Source organism: Larus michahellis, chromosome 1 (assembly GCF_964199755.1).
Source record: "Larus michahellis chromosome 1, bLarMic1.1, whole genome shotgun sequence".
Taxonomy (NCBI): Eukaryota; Metazoa; Chordata; class Aves; order Charadriiformes; family Laridae; genus Larus; species Larus michahellis.
The window spans coordinates 59,219,930-59,242,594 of record NC_133896.1 but is presented as its reverse complement, the minus strand read 5'-3'; the positions used below and the strand labels follow the sequence as shown (position 1 = coordinate 59,242,594).

General features: G+C 45.8%; 2 protein-coding genes across 6 annotated transcripts in view; one reads left to right on the top strand and one right to left on the bottom strand.

Moving 5' to 3' along the window:
• SYN3 (synapsin III) overlaps positions 1-22,665 on the bottom strand; it is a 202,713-nt gene that overhangs the window by 73,878 nt on the left and 106,170 nt on the right. The window lies entirely within an intron of this gene.
• The window catches only part of TIMP3 (TIMP metallopeptidase inhibitor 3), a 36,451-nt gene continuing 33,439 nt past the window's right edge, over positions 19,654-22,665 (top strand). The window contains exon 1 of the mRNA XM_074580494.1: positions 19,654-20,104. Within this exon, the coding sequence (XP_074436595.1) occupies positions 19,981-20,104 (124 nt within the window). The 5' untranslated portion in view covers positions 19,654-19,980. The remainder of the gene's footprint in view (positions 20,105-22,665) is intronic.

The following is a 22,665-nucleotide window of genomic DNA, read 5'->3' as shown; positions in this document are numbered from 1 at the left end:
TTTTAATTGCAGAAATTCTGTGGCAAGGTTCCTGTGAAATAAATGATCTACATTGCAGGGCTCAGAGAAGGGAAATTAAAACTTTAGTGGCAACCCTTGTAAGGGCACTCGCTTATAGGCGCTTCCTGGCTTTGCAACCGTAATAGTATTTTAGTGTAGTTTTTGTGCTCAAACATTTACAGTTCTCTTCTTTTGTAGAGGACTTTTGTCCTGCTCCCCTAAAACTTTCTCAACAGATAACATTTTATTGTTTTAACTAATAGTCAGGCACAAACTCAATTAAACCGGAGCAAATCTTGTATATAGAAAGCTTGCTTTGGAATAAGTGGTTTATTTGATTTGGCTTCCTTTGATTTTTTTTGTACAGGAAAAAAAATATGAAATAGGTGAACATCTCTCATCAGCTTTATATTCTACAAACCCTTCTGGATGGGCTTACTAGCACATCCCTGAAGAGACAGCAGGTATGTGTGGGAGCCAGAGTACATTTGAGATAGTGGCTGATGACCCATTGTCAGATTTTTTTCAGAAGCTAAGTTCAGTACCCCTTCTGATGTGGCAGCCTTTTAGCACAGGAAATGTAAAAATATTTTTTGATTGGAAAGTAAAAAGAATGTAATAATAAAATTTTAAAAATTTTTGTTTTCTGTGCCTTCTCTTAGGTTTCTGCTCTTTGTTTACAACTTGGAAGAAAAGGAGCCAGATTCTTTCACCCCGTGAAAGGTTTAAGACAGGTTAAAGCAGCAGCTTAGGATTTTTCTTTAGTAATAACCGGCAAACAAAGCTAAATCCTTTTGCAAAATAACAAATTTAATTGGACAGGCAGCTTTGCACCAGCTTCCGCCAATCTACTGCCCAGTGCAGAGGCACGGGAACTTGGGGGGGGCCACAGCTGGTCTCCAGGGAGACTGGCAGCACTCCAGCCCCAGCCTGCCCAGCAGATAAAGGTTCCAGCCTGTTGGGAGCATGCAGCAAAGTGTGTGACTGTCCCATTGGTACTCAGCGTTGGGAAACTATTACAGGAATGCGTAGTTCAACAAGCCTCTACACACAAGCCTCTGTTTTTTTCCCTTGAGATAAGATTTCGTGTTATGAATTCTCAGGGCTTCCCCTGTTTTGCCGGGCAGAAGAATCCTGGCTTAGCCCAGCAAATGATGAAAGGGGCACATAATACGGGACACAGGCAGGCCTTGTCACCTGAGGCACCCGCAAGCACCTGGCAGTACATTAGGGAAGAGTTTTATAAAGCGGGGAACTGTCACCCTTGGCACAGCTCTCCATGCAGAAAGCGGACAGTAGCTCACGTAGTCACATCCATGCTAAGTTCAGGCTACCTGAGCCGGGTGCTAACAGCAGCAGAGCTGCAGCAGCCCAGAGCTCAGTGAAGGCAACAAAACCTGCCCAGTTCCCCGGGGGAGTACGCTGGCTAATAGCTTTACTGTGAACTCCATGGCTATGGTTATCAGCACACGCATGAGATAGTTTAAAGCTAGTACAAGCTTGTCTGCGCGACCCACTGACTGGCCTCTGATTACAATGTCGCTGTGTGCTTAGCCTCTATGCCCCCTCCCGCCCTGGCTCCTTTGAGGGACCACTAAATACACATAACACATTTTTGAAAGGAAGGAACAATCCCTTCCCCCTCAGAGGCTAATGGAGAAAAGCCTTGTTCAAATACAAGTGCACGAAAGGCTTCAAAGTCACTTTCTGGAAAATGGCTGGGAATAATTTCTTTCTTTGCCTCAGAGCTTTTTCTTACTCTTTTTTTTTATGTAAATACTTGCAACAATGGTTAATTGTCAGAAAAATGTAAGCTATTTCTTAGCGGGATTCTTGTCTGCCCATTTCTACATTCCAAACTTTTGTCTTTATAGCTGAGGTCTTGACTAAATTATATAGCTAAACATTGAGCTAGGTACTACCTCTCCAGAACTAGCCTGTTGGGACTGAGAAGTATTTTTGTTAAAAGCCTGAAACAAAATAATCTGTTCCAAATGACTTATTCTTGGCTCTGGCAACGAATTGTGTATATATGCCCTAAGTTACATTAATGTGGAAGTAATAGATCACAGAGAGCTTCTAGTGTTGTATATGTTACTTACACATTAAGCCTACGGCCATGACATCATTGCTCTTGTTCTGGGCTCCAGCGATGGCGCAGCCAAAAAGAGTAACTGAGAACACACTGCATTGTTCCTCTCAGCTGCTAGGGCCATATTGACCTTGTGAGTCACTCTCAGTGTGCAGGGATGATACAGCCCCTCATTAGTGTTACTAATTTTCTGGTTTGAGAAGGGTATATTGCCTACTTTAAGAAAACATGGAAGGGGTGGAAAAGCATTGGAACTGGTCACAAACTCATTAGCATCTCTTAGTCTTTCTGAGTTCATTTGTCTGTGGCGCAGATAGAACAGTAGGATCTTAAATTGTTATAAACAGAGGATTGTCATCAGGTTTACATAGGACAGCTATTATTTTTTGGTGAATCCTGATGAGATGCTCAGGCTGACGGCAAGACACAAAGAACTAACTTGGACACTGTCTTTTCCTTTATGTTTCGTTAGCCTGCCAGCAAGGAGGCCCAGAGGGATGGACAGATAGAAGGCAGGACTGCTCTGCTGGCCTCAGCTGGAGAGAAAAGGAGCTGAAAGAGCCTAGAGGCAGGCCTAATACATTCTGATTTTTATATGCTACCACATGTGGGACGATTTGTATAAGAAAATAACAGTAATCTCATCATAAAAATGACAATAATATGAATTTCAGCGTGAAAAGCTGGGACTAGCTGTGCCCATAGCAGGTGACCACCCTTAGCTTCATGAAATCATTTGCAGTCTTGAGAGTTAAAAATACAGCAAACTACAGAGCCAGGGAAGTTTGTTGAAGAAGTTGTCTTTGAGCAACAAAAAGCCAGGAATCACTGAGGATTAGGAGTGGCTAGCAGGAACTGCAGGCAATGTGGGGTGCTTAGCTGAAGCCACTAAGAGGAGCCGCTAACAGGAGTTAGAATGGCTACAAGAAGCAGCACACCAGACGGACGGTCAGGGGTTCCCACCCCAGATCAGCTGCAGCTCTGAAGAAGCCTTTGCTACCCAGTAGGTGAGTGGTGGTACCCCAAAACTGTCGGCTGTGAGTGGAGCATTTCTAGAGGAGGGGAAACCAATGGTCTGCTGTAGCAGTTGTGTCAGCAAGCAATGAGGGAGGACTTTGGCAAGTATTGCTGGCGGAGTTGGTGGATGTCTGTTATTTTGTTTATGTTCCTTTGTCCTTTTCTTCTTTATCTCCAAAACCATGCTGTTCTGCTAAGTCATGTATGATTTGTGAGCAAGGAAGTAGAGCTCTCTGAACACTCAGTTAATTTAATTTTCTCAGGTGGGGAGTGGCAACACAAAATTCTATTTATTAGTGACCCTTAGAAATTGAACTCTGCACTTGCAGCTGTCAGTCACTGGCAGAAAGGGTGTATTTATTGCTTCCTTCATTTTTTATCTTTCCTCTCTCTCATATACCTGAGGCAGAATTGAGGAAAGCGGCTTATTGGTTGTGCTTGAGTTCTCTTTGCAACCTTGGTGAGCCTCTAGGGAAAGTTTGCATGAGGAGCCATTGAGAGCTTGGTACCATGAAACTGTGGTTTCAGTTTATATATAATAAAAAGCAAAACAGATAAAGGGCCTGACTACTTGACAGCCTAGCAGTTTTTTATACTTCTGCTACGCAGAGCCTGAATTCTTGACTGCATCTGAGACCTGCTCACCATGTGTGGTTGCAGTATGTAAAGGTGTGTAGGAACCAGATATAAAATAGCTCATTTGAGTGGTAGCACAAGTCCAAATGCAACAGCCTGGACTTCAAGACAGATCAAACATGCCTAGGCAAGATCCTGGGTAAATATCCATCAAGAGAAGCACGTCGTAGCACAAATCCAAAGGTAACAGCCTGGGCTTCAAGACAGGTCAAACATGCCCAGGCAAGATCCCGGGTAATCATCCAACAAGTGAAGCACATGCAAGCACTGATACACTACACTTTGGTACCTGTGCTAGCTAGAGGAATGCTAGGTAGGTGTGCCCCCACACTGTCGTGTCCCTGGAGGATATTGTCAAGGTGTTCCGAGTTTCACCTGGGAGGACTAGGAGAGGAAAGAAGTAGCTTTGTTCATGTCCCCACTGTTAGTGGGGCCAGAGGTACCCTGTGATCATGCCATCAGCGTTGCCCAGAGCCATCAGGCTTTTTACAGCCAGACCATGGCCATCTGTGAAACAGCTTCTGTTCTGATGGCCACTCTGGAGACTGCTCTTTCAGAGCAGTATAAGCAGTATGAAAATATTCGTTACATTTGCAGTCTTTGGAGTCTAAGACTGCTTTTAACTCTTATGATGGTGAGAACAGCCTGGAATCATCTCTAACATACCAGACTACTCTCAAGCCTGAGAGATTCTTTCAGTAGTAGTCAGGTCTGTCAGGAGTCAACTGAATCAGGGAGAAGGGAATGCAGCTACAGACTGGCCTGAGGCTGCCCATACGGTCCTGCAGGAGTCAGCTGTAGGGAAAGGATTACTTGGGGAGATAGATCCAGATCTTACGACACTTGTTCGCTAGCACAGGACCAGGAAAAGGCTGTTGACAACCTAAGAACAGCAGCCTGCTTGCAGCTAAGCTCTCTGTGAAAGACACCTTTGTCTATTTTGCCCTCATCCCCCATGGAATTTGTACATGGACCCTACTGCCATCTGCTCTCATGGAAGCTGACCCCCATGTGCTGCTTGAGGAGCTCCATTCTGTCTACAAAGAATTCCCTTGCCAGGGCAAGAATCCTCTCTGGTATAAAAATTGCCAGAGCCGCCCTGTTTGTGTAGTAAATGGTGTGTTGGCACCACGTAAGGGACAAACCAGATACACTCCAAAAGTTTCAGATTTCTTACAGAGACCAAGCCAACGACATGAGTAAGAGAAGGCTGCAGGGCGTTTTGAGCTGAGGTGGTACTGGTGCTCCAGCCAAGTCTGACCAGGTTCCAGGGTAAGCAGACAGCAACCCCTTCCCTGATGCTGCCCTGCCCTGCCTCACCCTGGCACTGCGTCCAGCCCATTCTTTCACTCCCATTTTATTCACATGGACTTGAATCTTCTATTCCCATGCTATTCCATTCACATGGACTTGATCTATTTCCATGCTCCTCCATCCCTCCTAGACCAAACCACCTTCGCCATTACATGCCCTTTCACCTTGGTGTTGTTCTTGGATCCCATTAAATGAGATTATAAGGCGTCTAACCTACTGCATCTTTGACTTTCTGGATTCCCTCTTCAGAATGGTGTGTTCTGCTCATTTCCCACAAAGGGGAAGGCTCTGTGTGTAAGATGCTGCAAAGAGCCTTTGCCCCCACCCAAACTCTTGTTTTTCAGAGTGACGCACACCCTGCTCTGCTATTACTTAATAAGAAGTGAAGTCACTGCTTTCCTCCCCTTCAAACTGCTCCACCCTCAATCAGGAGGTCTGCTTCTCCACCCTTTGGCAAGACAGCTGTTTGGGGGTGGAGGTGAGTTTAGGGGCGGTGTTGACCAGCCTCTCATCGGGGGGAAAAAGAAATAAAGAAAAAAGAGTGCAATCTCATCAAAGGGCTGCTGTAAAGCTGGGAACAGCCCTGACAGCCTCCCCTCCTTCAGTGCTTGTGTGTATTTCATGTGAGCACAAGTGAATAAGATCGCTCATGTCAGTTCGTGAGTCTAGTTTAGGATGCGAGGAAGAGTGTGAGCACAGCACACCGCTTGGCTGTTCTTTATCTGCCTTTTCCTCACCCAAGAGGGAAGATTTCACTGAAACACCCACCCTCCTACTTTGGCAGGTAGGAAGAGGCAGAGAAGTCGGTGAGTATAAGTGGTGTGATGTGGAGCTTAGTTCTCTGCTCTGCTCAGACTTTACTGACAAGCAGTGGGAAAGAGGAGAGCCTCAAGGAGCTGGCTGCAGCTGCGCCATTTTGCCTTACCTCTGTCAGTGTGAGGGCAAATAGCCCAGAAATTGCCCTAAATATACGTCAGCATCTGATAGTCCCTTAGGGACCATCTGCCAACAAAAGGTGCCTGGAGCACAATGTGGTGCAGCCGCTCTTCCTTCCCACCCATGACATGCCCTTCCCAGCATGCTGGTGGCTCTTCTGACTGGCTGCTTGCTGGAGACTTTCCTGCTTCAGAGACACCACAGGCAGGGAAGGGAGGCCTGGATTCCATTCTCCATCCTTGGAGGGAAGAGTGTTGACAATTGGGGCTACAACATCATGGGGAAGGCTTTTGGGGAATGCATTTGCTCCAAGAGGTGTTACGTCCCTCCAGAACCTCTGCTTTTAAAAGGGGAAGTCTGCAAATGTTCAGGAAAAAAATATTGTATCGTGCAAGGAAGCACAAAAAATGTGCAGGAAACTTGTCACAGTGGGGGAGCCAAACTTTTCAACTGGTTCGTGCAGCGGGTGACAACTGGTAGGTACCACTCCCAAGGACAAACAGATGGTGAGGGACAGAGCGCAAAACCACAAGGTCTGGCAGGCGAGGGGGCAGCTGGTAGGTCCTGCGGTCAGGGTGGCTGGCTGTCGTCGGTTTGAAGGACTGTACCTTCACCTGCCTTACAGCAAATGTAGTTTTCTTCCAGCTTTGTTGGGACTGGCTGAGGAGCTCTCTATGTATGTGGCGACCTTTCTGCTATCTTCTGCTTCAGCCACTCCACACCAGATCATGGCTTCTGTTCCACTGTGCCACGGCAATTTATACACCAGTCCCTGTCTTCCCCCCTGCTCAGCCATTTCCTGGCTGAAGCAGCTGTTAGCTTTGCTGTGCTAACTCAGATGCTTTACAATTATTCACTCCAAAATAAAAGCGGTAAACAGAGAAACTCGGAGTCCCACTAATGTTTTTATTTGTTTTATGGAGGTAGCACCGCACTCAAATATTACCATCCTTGTCGTGCCAGGTGCCACACAAAAATGGAATAAAAAGACAGTCTGTCTCCCAGAGGGACAATGATTTTCATGTTAGATGAGACAGAGCACAGAGAAGTAATGAGCTAATACTAGTTAATGCCAATGGTCTAGGACTTCAGCTTTGCCATTGTTACAGAGCTCACATTCCTGGGTCAGAGAAACCATATTTTTGGGAAGGTTCAGTGGAAATGGTTTTGGGACTGTACCAAGGTCCTCCCAGGATTCCAGTTTTCTTAGTCTCAGCCTCAAAGGAATTTACATCTGGCTCGGGCAGAGCTGGAAGTCCCCACAGGAAGGATTTTGTTGATATTCAGTCTTTGAAGGACAGTGAGTTTCTCTGTAAAGGGCAACACATATATCTGGCTATGTCCACAGCACCACACCCGCTACGCCTCCAAAGCAGATAGAGTTTCAAGGACTCACATGACTGTGTCCATCTGCCCAAGGATTATTAGGAAAACCTGTAGATAGTGTGTGTGGGGAGGTTTCCCTATCCATTCATTCAGATTGGGCGGAACTTACCTCTGTCCTAAAGTGAAACAAGCTCCCAACACTGCTCTTAAAAATGAAGGGGATCTTCAGCAGTCAGCAGAGCTCTCGGGAATCTGTGGGAAGCCAGACCCAACGTGAGATGGCCCCTGTGCCCCCACATGTGATCTGCTCGCTGCTAGGGGCTTCTTCCTACTGCAAGCACCCAGTCTATGCCTCTGCTACCAGTGATGCTGGCTACAGTGTCCTGGCTGGGTCTCTGTAGAGTGGAAAATCGCTCCTTGCACACTATAGCTTCACCTGGGAAATACTGGCAGGGCACGAAGGCGAGCGATGGGCAGCTCATTAGGTCTGTCTGATACGTAAGCTGACTGCTTCCTGCCAGCCAGAGCAGAGTGCTACAGACAGTCTCGTAGCACTAGGGAAAAGTCAGTCTTTTATTTATGGTCCAACACAAAACCAGGGCAGTTTGCCCAATTAAGAACACAAATGTGGCCTCTGTCAGCTCGAGGAATAGTGCTTTCCTGTCCTCGACGGGAATAATAACTACCTTTCTCTCCTCCTAAACAGCTTCCCAGGATTCCTCACCTGACTCAAAGCCTTCTTAAATCTATCAAGTGAAAATAAAGGTACTGATCTGATTCCCACGGACTTAGTTTTCTTACAGAGCGGCGCCAGCTCCTCTGCCAGATCCCTTTAAGGGTCCATATGCCCTTCTACTGTCCCCAGTCCCACACATACATCGCCCTGAGCATATACTTTTGTCCAGAAGAGCATCCTCTATAGATTTGTATGTGGAGCGAAGCGGAGATCAGGAGAGGGAATCCTCAAGAAATTTAAGGGAAGAAAAACTGCCACCTGTTGCTCGTGTTTCTGGGAAAATTTGGTTGAAATAGGAGGACTCATCCTAAACCTTTTACCTTCCTTTTGTACCCTGTGGTGCCTCTGGATATCAGATTCATCACAGACTGTATAGCAAAGTTTGTGTTTTATTATTTACATTGACAAATTGTCGCAGGACTGTAAAGCAGGGAAGACTCAGACTTCCATGAACATGGCACCTCCAGTATGAATGCCACATGCTGCGAGCTCCTTCACTCCTGATATCACAGTCTTACTGCCATTTGTTCATTTTGAACCCTCCCTAACATGTACTCTATGCCCTTTGGCAGGGACTCGCTCCGCCTGTTATATATCAGTACAGTGTTTGGGACAATGTGGTTTTGGTTTTCCTACAGAAGAGCAGTGCCAATAAATAATGAAAGCATGTCAGTCATAGTCTGCATAGGAAAGACAGTGCCCATGGGATGATAACATCTTTGGTGGTTACCATAAAATTTTCAAGAATAAGTCATTCCCTTCATATGCTTTAAAAAACCCCACAAACTTGGTATGCTAAGAACTTCTAATATGAATGTATCTCCCTTATTTGGAAAAAGGCAAATCGTGCTTCCAGTTTCCTGATCCCACTTCATTTTTGGTATTTGACCTGCAGATGACAGGTTTTCACGTCATCTGTCAGCCCACAGAGAGTATCCCAAGGTTCAGTGTGTGTGAGAGATAGGAAAGGGACATTAGGAACAGGCCAACCACAAATAGCTAAAATTAGCTCTGAGAACTGGAGTGCTGAGGTCTCTGAGGAACACTCGTCAAAGAAAGAAAATGGTTGTTTGCTAAACTCCCACTTATTCTGCTGCCTCTGAGGACTCCTGGCTCACATCCCTGCCCAGACATCCTACATGGCTATTTAAGAGGATTTCCCCCACCCCTTCCCCCTCCGCTGGCCATCATTTTCCTCTTTTGTAACTGCAGTACAGAGTGATATGGGATTCCTGCTCCAGCAGCAAGTTGCTGACTGGAAACAGGAAACAGGGGAGCCATGCAGAGCTCAGCCTCTGTGATAACACGGACGTCACACCCACGTGCAGACAGGGATGCTTCTCACATATGGCAATGATCAGCAGCTCCCCCTTTTTCTCCCCTTCCCCAGAAGAGCTTACAAAGCCCTAGAGGGGACATATATCGAGTTAGAAGCAGTCTTCATAAAGCACGGCTGTGTGAGGCCTCAGTTATCATGGAACATGATTTCTTGCATAATTCTTTTAGATTCTCCAAGGCCAGTAAATTTGAGACTGTAAATCTTCATGTGACCACAGCATATGGCCTTAGAATAAGACATGGAATGAATTACAGAGAGACAGCCTATCTTCTGCAGAATCTGATTAAGGGAATCCTTTGAGAACTATCCCTTACATGCAGCCATAGGCGTGGCTTTAAAAGCTGCCCTCCCTCCTCCTTCCCAGAAATGCCTAATAGGATAAGGATTTTTTTGCAGCTCCAGCTTCTCCTTTTTTCTCCTTCCTATTCTCAAAAGCCTTTTCTCAAAATAAAACTGAATGGCTATGGATGACTGTCCTTCAGATTATAGTTTCGGGGGGAAAAAATAGGAAAGGACTGTTTAAAGTAATTGCATTGATACTTGTGGAAACACCTTAAGGGAGTTGGAGGCATTGTCTAAGGTAAGGAGCTAGGTTCTGTCTCCACAGGGAGGAGAAGGAAATGCTCTCACATTCACTGGGAATAAGTTTTTGCTTCCTCCAGCCAGAAATCTGTGGTGCTATTTGCTTACAGTCATGCACAGCTAATGCTATACTAGCCCCTCTAGGCTATGTTCATAGAATCATAGAATTGTCTAGGTTGGAAGGGACCTTTAAGATCATCAAGTTCAACCATCAACCCAATACTGCCAAAACAACCACTAAAACTTGCCATTATATATGATGTTCAGAGGTGGAGGTTTATTCTGGATGGGGAAACCACTTTCAAATGAAGTAAATAAATCCCTTCCTAGCCTGCTCCTTCTCCTTCTGCAAGACAGGCTGTGCTCTATTTCACGATCCTGCTACTTTGGCACAATAAATTCCTTGAAACAGAAGTGATTTTATGTAAGTATCACTGGGAGAAGGTTTTCTCCAGCAATAGATGATTTAATCTGAACAGTGGAAGAGTGAATGCAATGCCTTTGGAAGGTATACCCATAGCTATCTTGTGAGATACAGGAGACCAGATTAGTGCCTTCTATTCTAGCTGCACTAAGGATTTGCCTGCATTAAGCAGACCTCCATTCCCTTTCCACTCACTGGGGTTGTGGTGGTTCTGCTGAACTTGAACTGGGAGAAGAGGAAGCAAGATTTTCGTTCAAAAGTGCTTGGTTGTAATCTGCAGAATGTGAAGACACAGCTTAAATGAAAATACATAAAATGCGTGCCTATCTAATTTTCATACTGTTGGGTGCTGGGGAAAGTCTGCTGGAGAGCCACTTCTCTGTAGACACTGCTGTTGTTCACACTCTTTGTTGTTTTCCATGAATTATCTTGTGAGTTAAACTGTAGATCCTTCCTGTGAATTGCAGAACTTTTACACTGAGAGCACTTTCCTCGCTGACCTCAGTTCCATGTCTAAGGAGGGCCCTACTGCCTCCCTGGCTTGTGTTGTGAAAGCTCAGTCTCTTCTTGCAGTTAGCTTTAAGCATTGCTTAAAATCACTGCTGCAGATACTGGGAGATGGCAAGCGATGGGAGCTATGCTGTGGAGCAGTCCCTCAGCCACCTGTCAGCCAACAGTCACCAGAGGAGAGGAGAGGAGAGGAGAGGAGAGGAGAGGAGAGGAGAGGAGAGGAGAGGAGAGGAGAATGTGCTGTACTAAGCTAGTGTTGGACACTTGCTACCACTAAAAATCTTCAGTACCTCTCCAGCCTCTTAGCACTTGTGATGAACCACTGCACTGGAGCAGTCCAGGCTCCCACACCAGGGCACTTGGGCTAACGCTAACGCTGAACCCCTGGCCAACACTCTGTGTGAGATTTGGTGGCACTGTTACTCAGAGCAGAGCTAAAGAGAGGTGTTTTCTTCCTCAGGGCACATGTTCAAGTTTTGGTACCTTCACAGTTCAACTCCTGGTATGTAACCTGTACATATATTTGACACCTTCCTGGTTCCTGGCAGCTCTGGGTAATTCTCATTGCTGCCTGTGCTATGCATTGGAAGTCCTTCTTTCTGGGCGGTACCAGTGATGTGCAAGTACATTTACCCACACCGTGTGCTCCTTATCAGAAGAGCACCTGCATTGTGAGCTACCATGTTGCTCTTGCTACAAACCGAGCTAAATTCAAAAGGACTTGAACTCTGTCAGTATAGGACACTGGTTTTTTAAGCTTCTGCTAATAAAGCATGTGATCATAATCCCAGCCCTACAATCCCTGATAAAGATACTTTCATTCAGTGCAAAGGAGAAACAGAGGAAGTTTGCTCTGTTCCTCTTTCTTGGCTTCACCTCCAGCTATGCTGTATCTGGTTACAGATTAACTGTTGCTGCCCTTACCACTCACAATGAAATGGAAACCAGGGCTACTTTGCTAAATTAACTGAAAGTTTCTGTAATTACACTGTGATGTCTTTCCATCAAGGAAAGGGGAACAGGGACTGTGGAGAAAGAATACTGTTTTCACACATCTGTGCTAAATCAAACACTGATCTTTTCACTCCCGATGTTAAAACATTAGGTGTGGAACTCACATTGCTGACCTGAAAAGGCCCTTTGATGAATGTATTGCTCTTCACTCAGGAAGAGCGAGACAATAAACAAATGACTGAGTCCTCACTCCAGGCTGCAGATCTACCATCTCCTCATCTTTTTTCTCACACCATAAACCAAGATTTATGGAGAAAAATTCCAAAACAGTGAGGAAACAGAAGTGCTGCCTTTTGCTCCAAAGAAGAAAGAGATCTGTCCTTGAAATCTCAACATCAGAAATCCCCCAGTTACAACAGGCTGGGACCTTGAGTCTGTGTGGGAAGGCCCTGCCATAAGTGAGCAGTCGGCTGCTGTTTAGAATACAGCATTGATTTGGGAACACAGGAGCAAAAGCATTGAGAAAGTCAATTTGGATTTTAAAAAAAAATCCTGTGCCAAGACAATGACCTCCTCCACACAGAGGAACCGCTTCTTGCTTTTGACACCCATGTGCTGACATGCATGACAGGAATCACTGAGTTTGTTCCCTGCTGGGACACTATGCTCATTGTTACAGACCGTTCTTGTAACTAACACTTTTATTTGCAGTTTCAGGTGAGAAACTAGTAACAACTGGACTATGGGGATGAAGTGACTGGCTTATTCTTGCAGGTTGTGGAAGGAGAGGCAGGAGGTCGTGACTTTTCCTGCAGCTGCACCTGTTCTGCAGGTAAAGAGAAGACCCTTCCTTTAGATTTGATGATCTGACACTGTCTCCAGATTCATTAATATAATAAAAAGAGCAATGTCAGCCCCCTGGTGCTGCTCTTTCTGCTTTTCACAAGTACGATGATTTCAGAGGATTCCAACATGCTTTAAAACCAGTGGCACATCCTAGGGACTGTGTGGCCTACTGCATATGGAGGGACTTCATCTCTGTCAGCCTCAGGATGGTCTAAGAGATACAGGATTATTGTCTGCTGCCTGGGATCCTTCTCTACCTCCCTACACTCACACAGGGTTGTGGAGACCGCTGTATCATGACAGTGCCCTCTGATGTGTGGGAGAAGGGGAGAAAGATTATGCTGGGAGATGAGGGAGCAGGCTCAGAAGGCAGCGAGAGGCAGAGAGGTGAGGGAAGAAGGATCTGGTTGCTCAACATGGCAGAAAGGTCTTATCCTCAGGCCAGTCAGCTCCCCTCCCAAGAGAGGCTGTATTTAGCTCCTCTGCTAATCTGTGGCTGTTCATCACTGTGGGAAGCCAGGCCACCTCTTGAGAGAAGACCAGAGATGCAGAGAGACCAGCCACCCTCAATGACAAAAATGGAATATAGGAAAATGAAATTCTGGACTGTGCCAGGAGGACTGAAAAGCAGCAAGATACTCCCTTACCACTGCTGAGCAGAGTAAACCTCATCACAGGGAGAGCAACCTGCCGTGAGCAGAGAGGCTTGCCAGTCTGCCAGGCTCTCTGTCTACTAAACATTGGGGAGCTGTTTGGACCCCTACAAGTACACTCTCCAACTGCAGTGGCCAGAACTCAAATGCGAAACCTCTCTAATGGAAAGAGACATTTCCTGTACAGTACCTAGGAGGAGGCACTATGAGTAACCGATATTACAGTGCGAGATAGAGAACATGTAAGTGCTCTCCCACACTTGAATTGGGGTAGGACATCATACCTACAGTGAAAGAAAGCAATGAGTTCTTGGATGACCACACCAACCTTCAGGCTCTCATCTCACCGAAAGGAAGACTTGCCCCATAGCTGCTCATGGAGCTGATGCAGGGAGCAGATGCTACCGCTTTTTTGCGTCTACTTCTTCCTCAAACTCGTCTCCAAGGCCTCTACAGAGATATTGTCTTCTTCAAGTTACGCTGATAGAAACGTCAAATCTTGATTGCAGCCATGAATCTGCCCATGAACTCTGCTGGTCACAATGCCACAGAGCTGCCTTAAAGCTCTCTTAAAAATGTGAGGCATTCCAGTCATTTTAATTACTGTGCATTGCATAAGCCAGAAACCAGTTCATACAAAGGCACAACAGAAAAGTGATTTTCAATCGCTCTCACTCTCTCCTCTGCTTAGTGCCAGCCTCCAAAGCTCTGGGAACACCAGCTCTTATTACCATTTGAAGCACTTCATCTATTTGAAATCTCTTTGTTTAGTCACTTAAAGCTATTGATGCAGTTTAGAAGGGTTTAAAAAAGAAAAACAAAACTTCAATTTGGAAATGGCTACAGCCGCATGAAAGCAAAGCAAGAGAAATGGAAAAACTTATTATAAACAAAAATGAGAGAAAATTAATTGCTTGGAATGAGGCACAGGCAGGTAGAGCCAAGCAAATCACGTTGTGTCCTCCCCCCGGCCTCTGTCAGACCATCTAATCACAGCCTCCTGGCTTGAACCCTGCATGGTACTGAGCCCTTTGGCCCTGGTCCAGAAATGCACTTAAGCTTATATTTAACTTTGTGCATGTAAACGGTCCTGTTGACTTCAGTAGAGCATCTTGTGTGCTTAAAGTTGAACATGTGCCTTAGTGTTTTGATGGATTGGGGCCAAACAGCGCAGTCATGTGCAGGAAACATTTTCAGCTTGATAAGGCTGTTAAAAGATATTTCCTCGTTGCCCTTCTGCAGCTGATGCCACATCACAGCCTGATTGGAGGGTCCCTGCACGACCAATAGGGTGATTTCATATTCTACAGTCCTTTATAATGTAATACTTCTGGTGACACATGGTGCCTATGATCTGCTCCCAAGCTGGGTGTTCTCTGTAAGCACAATCTGTAAAGGATCCCTGAAGACTGAACACAGTATAGAACCATTAGAGCTGATAAAGTATTAACGGTGTACCTCTAGTTAAAAGCTTGGGAGGGGATAGAGTGCTACCTATGTCTGGCTTGCAGGCAGGAAGGTGACATAATTCCTTTGCAACCTCAGAGAAAGAGATCAAATGAATTTTTTTCATATGTATTTATAGAATCAAAGACATTTTTGAAGAAAGAATCTTCTTATTTTAAGTAGCATATGAAGTTCACTGTTACAATGGAGGAATTAATAGAGGAGGAAGTTTTGTTCAACCTTTTTCACACTCATAAATCATAGCAAATATGAACATTTTAAACAAAACAGTATTCTCAAAGGACAATATCAGAAAAAAACCAAGCATTCTGAAAAATAAAGAGATAATCAGGAAATATGAGAATCTTTTGCTAATGCAATGCATGACCACTCTGTGCTGCCCTATGAGGTGGTGTGACTGTGCTGTAAAAAAGGGCATTGGATGGCTCTGAAAAGCACCTGTCCTTTCCCATCTGCTGCATAAAAGCAGAAAAACAATGATATCTCCTAGAGGGTGTGATATTGATCTGGTGTAAAAGATATGAGGATCATCAACTTCAAGAAAAGTTTTTAGGACAAGAGGAAGCTTTTGAGCAACTTGGCAGCTGGACAATTTAGAATGTTAATGGCAGGACTCCACACTTATGAATCAAGTCAAGTTACTGCGGAAAAGTTAAAATGGAAAAATGCCCATACTTCAGGAGCTTTTAAAATTAGTATATTGTTCACGGAGGTGGCAGGACTGTTTGGAGACCAGGCCAAAGTCTCCTGACTTCATCCATGCCATGCTCAGTTCAAGCCAGCTGAGGTCTGGTGATGAGATGGAGTGTTTTCAGCCATGACATGTGTCTGGGTATTTTTTTCTCTGGTGGTGACGGTAATGGGGGTATTTCTTTCTCTCTTTCTTTTTTTTCCCCTCCCTCCCTCTCTCCCTTCCTTCCTTCCTTCCTTTCCTCTTTCTCTCTCTCTGTTTTTTGGCCAGCAGTTCCTGTAGTTTGGTGAAGCCCTTCTGTACTACTTAAATTCAGGTGCTTTTCTCAATTCAGAAGCAGCATCTGCCAGCACCCGTCATCCCTCACAATGAAATGTGATCAGAAGGGAAGTGAATTTGCCTTTAGTTCATTTGCAGCAACACCCTACGCCTCTTGAAGTAATATCCCAAAGTGTTTTTATCTCAGTCCCTGCAGCTAGCTCCGGGATGGTCCTTTCCAGCCACAAGCTTGACTTGTGAAAGGAAAATTATATTGCTAATACGCTCCTGATGTAAACTGCAGTGAGTATCTATGGAAGCAGAAGGTCGTTCTCTCTCCTGAAACTTAACCAAGAAACTCGGCTTAACATCTTTACTTTTCAAAGAATGGGTTCTTTAGATATTGCAAGAAAGCTAGCTTCATCCGCAAAAAATGCAACCATCTCTTGCAGCGCAGTGCCCCCTAGCACTGTCTCTACACATTCATGCAGGATTGAGGGAAGAAGGCCACTTTGCTCAGTCAACAACACCTGCAGGACGTGGCTTTCCCTGGGAATTTTCACACCAACTATTGACCCAGCCCAGTCATGCTTAGCTTGTGGGATCCGACAAGATCACAGCATGAAGCGGTGTGGCTGCCCAGTAAAGCAGAGAGATCCTTAATTGTGTTCAGCAGTGTGTTCTTGGTGGAGGACTGGAAGAGCATAGATTTCTTTATTTGGTGACTTTAATTTTCTCATATGAAGATTAAGGTCTTTATTTTCTCTTTTTTTCTCTGCTACCTTTTTTTTATGGCCGTATAAGGCTTAAAGTTTTATCTAGGCAAAGGAGCTGAATGCTAGTTTTTATTTTATTTTTTCCCTTTGCAATTTCTCCCATGCAGGCAGGGCAGAGAGTGGGAATTCAGATACAGTTCTCCTTTCAGTTCTTCCATTGACTTTCTGTCTTACTTTGACCCCAGTATAAAAATTTTATCATATAAATAAACACTTAGAACCCCTGCCTGGATCTTCCAGAGTGCACTTTCCTGGTAGGTCTCAAAGGAAAGAGGCTAATATCTAATATCTAATAGATATTAACAGAGGATAATATAAAATATATTTATTTAAAGATGATAAAATGAATGTGCAGGCAGGTTAAATAATTTAACCAGGGCCTCCCAGTAGGCCACTGGCCAGACTGAGCTTTCCTGAGTATTATTTACCTGTGATTTACAAATATCAAGCACTATGGTTTTTGTGTATGAAATGTACACTTTAAGTGGCAAATAAGTATTGTTATTATTGTACAGTATTCAGTCCTGATTGAAAATCCTGCATCCCTACTACTACAGAGAAGTCCATCTCTTTTTCAAAAGAATATCTAGGTGTCAAAAAAGCAGGTGAATCAGCTAAGTCCTAACTGATCGAATACGGGTACTACTACTCCAGGCAATGCTAATCCATGCATTACAAAATTTCCGGATCACCTCTCAAATACTGATATAAAAGACAGTGGTAAGCCTTGACACACAGACAGCCTGCACACATCCCTTCCAAACAGATGTGCCCCGCCACTGGATCAAGCTCCTGAAAAACAATGGCAGATTATTTCTCTGGGTTGTATCCGAAAAGTGAACTAGATCCTGTAATCAGCACAAACCCTATGTTACTTTAACAAGCTTGGTCAGTCTCACTGTAAACAAGCTACTTCCATGCCTTGGAGGGCCCTGTGTAACTTCAGTAACTCCTAGCCCCCTTCCTCTCCCTTTTCCGAAACTGAGAAGATCACTGAAGGGTTTGTTTTTCAGTCTCTTCTGAATGTGTCCTGCATCTGTGTATTATAGCCACTCTTAGCATTCACACAGCACCCAACATTTTTAAAGTTTATTACAAAGCATTCAGCTTGTTAGTCCTCAGGACACGCAGGAAAGGTGTTATTATAGAAATGGAGAAACAGAGTCAGAGGAGTTACTTGGACAGAGTGTGAAGGAAGGTGGTGCCGGAACTGTGATTACAATCTAGTTGTGTGTGGGCCAAACTCTCTCCTATTTACACCAGTGTCAGGTTATGGAATAACTCTGCTTCTCTCAGATACTAATCTGAGATGTTGATAGACCAGGTGTATCATGGTGTTGGTGATATCAAACTTTTAACAACAACAAAGGAAAAATGAAAGTGCCGGACACACCTCATTTTTCTTCTGTGTTACTTTGCTGAGGTCGGTGGAGTTGTTCCTTGTTTACACCCAGTGAAACTGAAATGACAGTCCAGTCTGACAGATTCAACTTCAGCTGTAGTAGCTTGAGCAGACAGTCCAAGTACTTAAGGAGGTTTTTGCATAGGGTTTCTCATATTGCAATTTGGAACCCAATGATTCAGACATTGCTTTACCTAAATCCAATGTCCTGTTTAATACCCTGCCTCATACATACTTATATGGCCCATTACCATCTTATTTTTTCAGTGTATTCACTAAGACACATTCCTGAGAAGCTCCCATCACTGTTATCCCCATTACCCAGATTGAGATCTGAAGCACAGTGAGGCGAAGCTGTCACACAGGTCGTCTCTGTCACAGCAAGGGGGTAGGAACCTGCGTTTCCCACTGTTAGCGTTGTAACCTCGATCTCTACTAGCAACACCCATCTTGAAGCTTTTGTGTGCCAATGCTCCAAATAAAAGCCTGTGTTTCCATAAGACTGGAGGTTTTAATCTTATATGGATGGTATGATTAAGGAAAAGGTGTAGGCAGGCTGTGCCTCACCCAGATGGAGCAGAATTGTAAGTCTAAAGACTTAGCTGACTATTTAGAAATTTAGGACAGCTGGTCCCTGGCCTTTAATACCAGCATAATTTATAACTAGACATGCTTAAGTCTTGTAAACCCCGTGGAAAGTACTCTGACATTATATACACGGGTTTGATACTGTGATTAATCACCCTTCAGTCCCCTTTGCAGGATAATAAGGCTGTCTGTATCTTGCAGCTGGCAATCTCCTTCCTTACAGTCCCAGCTCTTCTATAACATTTACATTTCTACAGCTGATAGAAATTTACGTTTCCAAAAGGGGATAAAGGAAAACAAAACAAACAGGACTTTTCTATAAATTCCACGAAAGCTGCTCTGCTAAAATATACTTTGAGATTAAATGTTGGGAGCGCCTGGGTAGATAAACACTGCTTTTTCCAGCTCAGTTTTAGCAGTTTATGACCCCTTTCTGACCAAAAGCCCTGAGAAGGGTAAGTGATGGGTGGCAGTGGTGGTGTGACAGAAGAAGGAGCATTTGAGCAGGATTAAAAACCACAAGATGAAATCCTGAGTTGCAGTTCAGCTCAGTCTTGTCCTTTTCCTCCATCCTCTCTGCCCTGCCTATTGAAAGATGAAAAGAAGCAACACACCGTGCTCCTCTCGTGTTTTCCAAAAGCCGTTGAGAATACCATTTCACCTCCTCCAGTTCAAAACCAGCTTGCAAAGAGCCGAGATAGCTTAGAGGGAAACAGGCCAAGCTTTCCAAGCCCACAACAAACCCCGAGGTGCGGAGCGGCTGAGGGGAGGCTGGTTCCGACTTGGGGCGAGAAGGGAACTCCACGGGGCCAGACCCGGCCGGGCATCGACGGCCGCGGCACGGATACTCGCCGATCCCTCGGAGGTACGACTAGTTTTAAGGAGTTTCAACCCCCGCTCGGCGGCACTAGCGGCGTGAGGGAACGGGCACCTCTCCTCAGGGCAGCCGTTACCTGCCCCACCGCCCGCGAGACACCCAACCGCCACCCGCCCGCGCGCGGCGCTCCCCGCACTATTCCCTATAAGGCGCTGAAGCGGCGGCCGCGGCCCCGCCCTACCCCGCCGGCCTCTCCCGCCGATGAGGTAATGCGGGGCTCCCATTGGTCGGGGGTGGCGGCGCCCCCGGAGCCCGAGAGGGCGCGATCGAGGCTATAACTCGGCGCACCGGCCCCGCCGCGGCGCAGCGCAGCTCCACATCGCACCGCGTACCTTCAGCTGCTCGACCTGCCCGTGCCGTCAGGCTTTGCGCCGTCCCGCCGAGCGAAGGCTGCGCTGCCGAGGCCAGCGGGAGAGAAAGAGAGGGAGAGAGAGGCAGGCAGGCAGGCAGGCAGGCAGGCAGGCGGTGGCGGGCTGTTAGGAAGCGAGAATAAAGTCAGGCGAACAAAACCGGCGGCCGCAGAAGTGAGGAGGCACCTCGGGGAGGGGTGGGCAACATGACGGCGTGGCTGAGCTTCCTCGTCGTGTTCCTCTGCGGCTGGAACCTGCGGGACTTGGTGGTGGAGGCGTGCACTTGCGTCCCCATCCACCCGCAGGACGCTTTCTGCAACTCCGACATCGGTAAGTGCCGCCGGGCGGCGGCTCTACCTCGCCCCGCGGCTGACGGCCCCGCCGGGGCTGGGAAGGTTCCCCGAGGGGGGACCCGAGGCCCCTCGCTTTGGGGAGGCGGCACCTGCCCCGCCGGTGCGAAGCCCGCGCCTCTAGAAAGTTCCGCGGGAGCCTGAGGGGGATGCGGGCGGCAGCCGGGCTGTCACCTTCGTCCTGCGAGTGACACCGTAAAAACAGAGGTGGGGTGGGTTGAACCGGGGAGGGGTGACGTGACCTCTCAAAGTGGGTATGGCTCGGGTGCGGTACGCCTGGGCTAGTGAGAGGAGAGGTGTGTGGTGGCAGACCCCTGCCCAGCCCTCCTGAGGGGCGGTGGGGGGCCAGGCGTCCCACAGCGGCAGGCCCCGTCCCGCAGCAGCGGCGGTGGTGGCAGCAGCCTCTCTGATCTTTGCAGCTGTGGGAGGTGCGTGAACGTGCATGCCTCTTTTTTTTTTTTTTGGAAAGGTGAAACACTTTTATTGGATCCTTGCAGATGCTCTCTGCTATGGGCTTTAGCATCCCTAAAGGTTTTTACTACACTTAACTTTACGTGGGGGACAGGGGAATACCCAAAATCTCTTAGAGGAAGAGGTAAGGGAGGCTCTGGACTGAAGTTCTTTGGTTTGCTTGTAGCCAAGGGTGGTTAACCAAATACAGTTGCTGCTTGGTAAGTGTCCTGTGGCAAAGTACATGAAACCAGTTAGTGGTGTCCTTTGAGTTAATACCGGACGCATGTTCACGTAACAGTAAATACAGGCTGTCACTTCAGCAATCGTGAGTGGACTGCGTGAGCGAAGTCTTGCGCTTCTGTGGATTGTCTTAGCACAGTGTAAAACGGGTTGGGGGACTTTGCACTGCTGCTACCCACACAGTACTGACTCCAAGTGGAGTCTGCAAAGAAATCCACCTGGCAGCTGCTGTGGAAGTCAAACAGAAAATAATTCTCACTGCAGCAGAACACCCATTGCTATGAACCCTGCCAGTGGCTCTTTCAAGTTAGCCAAGTTTATGGGCAAAAAAACCTCTCTTGCCTTTAATTCTTCTACAGAAACTGCAGTTATGCCTGGTTAGTCATGTCTAGTTTATATAGTGTACCTGCTCTTGAATGCAAAAAAAAAGCATTACACGTTAGAAGTACTGGGAAGGTTACAGTTTGTTTCAGTGGTGATAGCCTGGAAAATATTTATAAAATAGTTTTATACTGGGGAATTCTTCCAGGAAACTGCAGTATTAAAAGTTCTGTTGCCATTTTCATAGTTTGGATCAACGAGCGTGCCACCTAAGTGGCAAGTGCCAGAGAGATTGTCCTTTCTGTGAAACTGAGACCGGGAAACCATTTTTCCACAGCTAAAGCTGATGACAGCATGTGGCGTTTATTAGCTGTATTTTTGGGAGAAGGTCTACTTGCTCCTATTAGGTCGTGTTATACTAGATTAAGGGTAGTTTTTAGTTTAATTCAACTTCTTAAGCTGGCGTTAAATAAATTTCTGTTATAAATACACACTGACAGTATATTTTTGCTAGAGGTGTGACTAGGAGTACGGTAAACTATAAAGTTTCTTGTAACAGTGCTCCTAAACTTTAGGGCACAAAGATTTTCTGGTTTCTACCCTGATTTCTTGTTGAGTTCAAAGTAGTCTCCTTCATCTCTCCTTTCTCTGTTCTGGACTCTTCCTTGTATCTCATGCCTTGACTTTGCTCTGAGACATAGTAGTTCAAATAGTTGATGTCAGCAGGGCTGTCATGCCTTCAGATGTCATGGCAATACAAAGGAGGAGAAGCAGAAGGGGAAAGAGCAACTCATTCTAGTAGATGACTTAAATGCAGGTTTGTTTAAGACCGCAGTTCTGTGTGCTGGGTTAAAGCAAGAGTAAATCCTTACATTTGCTAGAACTGTCTGGAAAATGTGATGTTTGTGCAGGCTGATTTTAGTAAATGCTGTCATGTTCTTCATGTGCTGAAAGGGCAAAAATCACATTAAAGCTTTCTGGCTCTGTAGGAGTTAATCATCTCCATGGAGACTGATGGCAGTGTACTAGTGTAGTGTTTAGACAGACTAAACTACACGCTGGGTTATAAAACACATTGTGAGGAAGAAAGGGACTTGGCAGCAAGTTTTTATCGCTCTTGAAACTCCTGCAAAAATACCAGCTAAAAGGGAGGAGTCAATGCAATATGGGCTGGAGCAAATGAGCTTTTTAAAATAGCCCCTAAAACAATACAAGAAATTAACTAGCTAGGTGGCAGCCTAGGAGAGGCTTTTCATCTTCAGAGCACTGAATGTTGAAGAAGGAGAAAACTTTTAGTTTAGGAGTGTAATGCAACGTCTTACTGTTGGTCTTTCATGCCTAGCCGGTGAAGTCCTACTCTTAAGTTTATTCTCTTTTCCTTTAATCTGATCTCACTAGACATTTAATTTTTGATCTTCCTGTGGCTCAGTTCTGATACAGCCTCCCAACTCTGCAGTCATTAGAAGGTTTTAATCTCTACAGAAACAGATGCTCAAATAAATCCATTGGAAAGGGCAGGATTTCAAT